Genomic DNA, 6,281 nt, shown 5'->3' on the forward strand with positions numbered 1-6,281 from the left:
ACAACCCACAGGACATTGGTCTCTTTGGAGCAATGTTTTATTGGTGTTACCCCCACAGCAGGGTCCGTGCACAGTCCCAAACATTCCAGCAGTGCTGGGATTACAGCCTGCACCTGGAAGAGTCACACAACCTCTCTGTGTTTATTTTGGGAATCCCATGTTAGGCTTGGATGGCAGTCTGGGATCTGGAAGTTTGGTGGTGCTGCTGAGGGAAGGGATTCTCGGAGCACTGGGAGTGGCTTTAGTGGTTCCCCCTTGGATTTCAGGAATGAGATGGGATGGTGTCCATGCTTGGTGTCCCTCCCTAACCCCCTGGCCCAGGAGAAGGCACAGAGCTCTCCAGGACAGCCTGAGGAGGAGGCAAACAGGGCTGCTGTTACTGAGCTTCCTCCAGGGCATGCTGAACACATGATTAAAATGTAAAAAGCTGGAATATGCCAGACTGCCATCCTGCTGAAGGCAGAACTGGAGCCATCTGTTCCCTCTGCCTGATTCTGGGCATACCTCTCTCCCTCTGCTCTTGGGAAATGGAACAGGGATGTCAAAATTCCACTGGGTCCAACTCTGCTTTTGTGCCGTTCCTCCCCCTGCCTGAGTGCCTGGAGTCTGGGACAGGAGGGAATTAAGGGGGAAAAATTTGCCACCAGTCCTACAAGATGATCTCCAGCAGGATGCTGTCTGGGTGGAATGCAGGATTCTCCCTGGTTATTCCCTGTGGAGGCACCAGACCAGGGTCTGGCCCACACCAGTCATGCTGACCACGCGGTAGCCGAGGCTCTCCAGCTTGTCCAGGACCACGCGCGGAGCGTCGTTCACGTAGTACTCACAGCTGCACCCAGGAAAGATGGGAATAAGGTGAGCTGGGGGAGGAAGAGATGGGAATTTCCTGGTGGAAGGAAGCGAGCCTGCCTCACTCCTGATCCCTGTAAGACCAGCGGCCACACCTGGCACAGGCATGTGTGACACAGGGCTTTGGTTAACCCTTGGGGAAGGCACAGCCCAAGGTGCCAAACCACGGGAATCCTGTCTAGGAGGGAAGGATCAGGTTGAATGGGAATGTGGCTCAGGGGCTGGTGTCCAGAGCCACGTGCTGCTTGGTAACTGGGCTGGCACTGCAGCAGAGGGTTCACAGGTAAACACAGTGAGCGTGTTTTTAACGTGGGAATTCATGGAGGAGGAGAGGAATGATTCAGGTGCTTCTAAGGAATGAAATCCCAATGTTCTGCCTGTCAGAGCATAGAGATTGGTGGGTTTGAGAGGCTGTTGGAATTCAGGGATTAGAACAAGGCTTTCAGCCAGGTGGGAAATCTTTGGAAAACCAGTAGTTATCCATCCTGCTTGGAAGTGGAGCCCAGGCTCCTCTGTTCCAGCAGTGCCTGGGAGCTGATCCTGGGGTCCTTGCCCAGCTCTGATTCCCCGTTGGTGTTTGTATGGTTCTATACTTGGAGCAGAAGCTGTCCCACATTCCTACCCCCTGATCCCAGAAGCTCAAGGGCTGTGGCACTGCTCCCCAGTGAAGGGACCAGGCACAGGCTGGGCTGAATTGGGTGGGGACAGCCAAGCTGAGCTGAGCTGGCCCGTGGAACCTTTGGCACTGGATGTGCCAGCCTCTCCTTTGACACAACTGCTGGGATAAGGCCCAGAGCAGCTCAGCTGGAGCTGACTTGCAGTGCTGGATAAGCAGATAATGATGGGCTGCAGGATCACTGGGGATCCTGTTTGGGCACCTGAACAAAGTCTCTCCTGATTTTCCTACTAATAATGATAAAAAAAGATCCAAAAGCTTTTCCAAAGCTGCTTCTGCTTGGATTTCACAGTCGTGCTGGAGCTGGGAGTGCTTTAAAGCACAGAATAACCCGAGATGTGAGAGATTTTCCAGTTTCTCAAGACAGACTGTACTTGGCTGTAATTATAGATGTGGTGTAAAGATAATGTGCATTATTATAAGTGTCTTTGAAGTCTGTTCTTTCTCCAGAAGGGTTGCTACATATCCTTCAGATTCGCAGTGGGAGCTGGTAAATATTACTCCCATTATTCAGAGGAAGTAGCAGAGGCAGGGATTTGTAGAAACCTAAAAAATGGAATAGTTGAGCTAAAAGCAGGAGGGAAGAGTTCCCAGGGCTTTACCCCAGCTGTTTGTTGAGGGAAATGAGGATTGCAGGCTGTTGGGTATCAGATATGCTGCTGTTTCCGTGTGCATCCAGCCGGGATGGAGGGGCTGGAATACCTGCACAGCCTTTTCTTCCAGGTAAACCTCACCCCACCCCTTGCCCCCCACCTGGCTGCCCCAAGGCTTTGACCACCAGTGAGAGGGCAGGGACCACATCGCTGCTCCCCATACTTTGTGGGATTTAATAGGGGCTGCATGTCTGTGCAAAGCTGCAGAACAGGATCCTTGTGCTCCCTCATTACAGGGATTTCAGCTTCACCTCTACATCCCAGCAGGTCTGTGCTGCTCAGGCTTTTCCTTCAGGCTCCTTACAAGGTCATGGCTAAAATTTTGGGGCTCAAGGTGCTACAGGAAGGGTGTTTGCAGCATCCATAGCCAGGCTTTGCTCATAAAGGAATTGGGGATGGAAAAATCCTGCTCGGCCACAGTGCAGATCCTGGAGCTCCCAGCCCTGGCTGGGATTCTGGAGGAGGCAGCCAGGCTCACCCCACTGGCACGTGGCTATGCTCTCGGGGGTGCCAGCAGCCACATTCCAGCCAGGGGATTTTCCCCACTGCCTGCTGCTCAGGCACACATGAGGAGGACGTGCTGTGCCGCAGGGATGTGCCGCAGGGACACAGCGGAGTTCCCAGCTGTGACACAGGCCATGCCAAGGAGCAGGTGAGGCAAGAGGAGCTCAAAATGCTCCGGGCCACAGGGAGGGGAGAAAGGTGGTGAATCCATCAGGGAGATCCCACAGGAAGCAAGACAAAACAAGCAGAATGTGGTGCTTCTGTTCCTTACAGAGCTGTGGCTCCCCCAGCTGCTGGGGCAGGCACTACAGAGGCTTTCATGTGTCTGTCTTCCTTTTCCACCTGAATCCCAAGGATCCTTGCCCAAATCTCTCAGGATCCAGCTCCTTCTTGGATCCTGTTGTGTTTCTCCCTGCTCTTTCTCCCATCCCGTTGCGTAACTCTGGGCTCGGCACGGCGGGTGGCAGCACGACTCTGGTGCTGCTGCCAATCTCTGCTCACCCACAAGCTTGGGAATAGCAGCACAGAGACAGATCAGCCCAGCAAACCCCCCAGGAATTCAGCTGGGATGATGGTGGGGGGGGGCTCTCATTACTTATATTTTATCTCCTTACTATTCAAATTTCCCACCCCACTCAGATTTTTAAAACTGCAGCAGACGAGGATCCAGCCCTTGGTGTTGGCCAGGCTGGTGCTGACGAGTAGGAGGGTTTTCCCAGCTCCATGGATGGAAGCTTGGGAACATTTGGGATGAGATGTGCCTTCTGTCTTCATGCCTCCTCCTCCTCCTTTTCCTCCTTCTCCTACTCCACATCACAGCACATGGGACACAGCAGAAATCAAGCTGTGCTCCTCTCTGTTAAGTTCTTTTGCATTTGGGGATCTGTTTTGCTTTGTCATTGTGTTTTGTTTTGTTTTTCCCCAAGGAAAAAACAAGAAGTGGGATATCAAGTGAAGGGAGAAAAAAGGAAAAAAAAAGTGGGCAAAACCATGAGGAAGACACTGGTTACATCCCTGAGAGGCACTTGGCCAAAGGCTGGGATCAAACTCCACGTGGGCTGAGGTGGGGACATGGAGAAGTCAAATATCCATGGCTTGGGAACACACCAGAGTCAGGAGTGACACAATGGAAATCAGCTCCAACCTCAGGGCTCAGCTGCTCATGGAAAACATTTGGGAGCTGCTGGGAAGGGCTGGCTCAGGTGAAACCTTGAGCTGCACTGGATAAGGGGATGGGATGGACAGACAGACTGCAGCTGGGAGGGACAGGATGGACAGAACTGGGTGAGCATTCCAGGTGTCTCAGCACCAAGAGCAGGCAGAGCAAGGCAGGGATGGCACTGAGAGGGAAAGGGGAGTCAGGTGCTAAAACAGGGTCAGAGCAAGGGAAAATAAAGAACCAAGTGAAACATCAAGCAGCATTTCCTCATTAACAGGACACGTGCGAGTCCCAGGATTAACAGCACAGCTGGAAGGTGCTGTGGGGAATTCCAGGAGTGAAAATGTTCTGTGTTTCTTAGGAAAATAAGGAGAGGAGGACTTACAAGTTGTTCCCCAGCGTGGTCCTCTTTGTGGCCCCCAGGATACTCATCAGGTGGGGATCCGAGTGCTCATCACCCACCATGGTAGGGCCAACCTCCTGTGGGACAGGCACAGAGGGGTGAGTGACATGTGGTGACATGGTGACATGCTGTGTTCCCAGCACAGCTCCAGGGAGAGCCCTTAAGGAAGGGAATTGCTATCAGCCCATCCTGGGAGGGGCCCTCAGTCCCAGCCACTGCCAGGAAGGTGCAATTTCATGCAAGGCCAGGACAGGAAGCTTCCAGCCTCAGCTCCATGCCAAGGTTCATGCTGGAAATGTTTGCTTTGCCCCTTTGCCAAAGAGCAGTTTCCAAGTGCTCTGAAGAGCAGACTGAGCCCTGCTGCTCCAGGTTGTTCCCTCCAGTGCCATAATCCATGTCCTGCTTCCTGTACCTCATCCATAATTGCTCAGTCAATTTGTATCCCAAAAGCCACTGCCAGCAGATGCTTTGGTGCTGCAGTGTCCCCACACATCTCCATTCCCAATCCACTGCTGCTTCCTTTGGGACATCTCCAGTGGCAGCAGTCAGTAGCAGTGCCCATCACACCTCCTTCCCTTTGCTCATGTGGCGTTTTCACTGTCCCTGCTTCCTGCCCCAAACCACGCCTGCAGATCCAGGCTTCGGGAGAGATGATTGTCGGGAAAAGGGAAACCCCAGATAAACACACAGCTGTGGGTTCCTGCAGAGAGTCCTGCAGGATGTGGGTGCTGCCAGTCACAGGGAGCTACGTTTGCTTTGTGGCTTTATCTGATAGTGACAGTCACCAATCAATCCCACCAGTGCTCCCGGATGGTGATCCCAGCCTGAGATCCCAACTTGAGATCCCAACCACTGCCCGGCTCCTGCCTGCCCCAGCCATGCCCACTCCCTGGGCCGCGTTTTGGAATTCGGGAACGAGGGAAAACCAACTGCGTGGAGCCGTCCCTTTGGCGTTCGTGTGATCCCCCTTGCAAGTTTCCCAAGTGAGTCGCTATGGGACAGGAGGGTTTGGGGACAGCAGAGCCAGGGTGGGAGCACCGGGGGCTCTCACGGAGCTGTGCCGGACACCCCACACCAGGCACTGGGGCACAGCCTGTCAGTGCTGGGGGTCCCCCAAACCTGCACTACCCCCCAAACCTGCAGCAGCAGCAGTGCCAGCCCATCCCGGCATCGCACCGGAGGCACCGGTGACCGTCGCACCGCGGGCTGAGCGGGACTCACCGCTCGCCACGGTCGGTCCCTGCCCTTCTCCCGGAATTCCCCACCCCCGGGGGTCCCGCCGGGACTCACCAGGCGGATTTGGGTGCTTATGAGCAGGTACGGCATCTCTGCCCCCGCCGCTCCCGCCGCCGCTCCTGGGGGACCGTGCCCGGGGCCGCCCCCGGTCCCGCCCCGCCACCGCCGCCCCCGGGCAGTGCGGGGGGAAAAGGCTCCCAAAAAGGGGTCGGGGGAGCTGGAGGCACCCGGGGGGCTCCGACGGATCCTTCGGGGTGTTGGTGCTGCCGTCCCAACAAGGGATGGGCTGGAAGGTGATGGAGCAAGAGGGGACAGGGAACAGGAGATGATGGACTGGGAGAAAAAGGACAGGAGGTGATGAGCAGGGAAAGGATGGAGCAGGAGATGAGATGCAGGGAGGTGGACAGGGAGGTGTAGGACAGGAGATGATGAGCAGGGAGGCAATGAACAAGATGATGGATAAGGGAGATGAAGAAAACGGAAATTAATAGCAGGGAGATAAAGGACCAGGAAATAACAGCAGGGAGATGAGGACTGGGAGATGATGGAGCAGGAGCCAGGCAGGTGGGGAGCTTTGGGTCCTGCAGAATGCTCCCACTCCCACTCCCACCCCACAGCAGAATGTTCTGCATTACCAACATTTTTTGGGAAAACCTGTTTTTCTACTGGCTGTTATTATCTGGGAACACAGGGGGTTTAAATCCCTTCAAATTTTGAGAAGTCCCATTTCAAGGGACTGGGATAGGCAGAGGTGCTGTATATATCCATTATTATTAATGTGTTATTGTTATTATAATCATT

General features: G+C 54.4%; 1 protein-coding gene across 1 annotated transcript; it reads right to left on the minus strand.

Annotated features, from left to right (window-relative positions):
• Positions 1 to 19: 19 nt before the first annotated feature.
• GCHFR (GTP cyclohydrolase I feedback regulator) lies at positions 20 to 6,021 on the minus strand. Its single transcript, XM_033061651.2, has 3 exons — positions 5,535 to 6,021; positions 4,227 to 4,321; positions 20 to 829 (listed from the first exon to the last, which is right to left on the minus strand). Exons 1-3 carry the CDS (start codon positions 5,568 to 5,570, stop codon positions 706 to 708), a joined length of 255 nt encoding a protein of 84 aa, XP_032917542.1. The 5' UTR covers positions 5,571 to 6,021; the 3' UTR covers positions 20 to 705.
• Positions 6,022 to 6,281: the final 260 nt, after the last annotated feature.

This window comes from Catharus ustulatus, chromosome 6 (assembly GCF_009819885.2).
Source record: "Catharus ustulatus isolate bCatUst1 chromosome 6, bCatUst1.pri.v2, whole genome shotgun sequence".
NCBI classification, from domain to species: domain Eukaryota; kingdom Metazoa; phylum Chordata; class Aves; order Passeriformes; family Turdidae; genus Catharus; species Catharus ustulatus.

What these genes read in the sequence shown, in the direction of transcription:
- GCHFR (XM_033061651.2), bottom strand. Translation starts at nt 5,570, where the DNA reads ATGCCGTACCTGCTCATAAGCACCCAAATCCGCCTG. An exon ending in TAAGCACCCAAATCCGCCTG is followed by an intron (nt 4,322 to 5,534) that starts GTGAGTCCCGGC and finishes CCTGTCCCACAG; the next exon opens with GAGGTTGGCCCTACCATGGT. An exon ending in ACCACGCTGGGGAACAACTT is followed by an intron (nt 830 to 4,226) that starts GTAAGTCCTCCT and finishes TCCTGGGTGCAG; the next exon opens with CTGTGAGTACTACGTGAACG.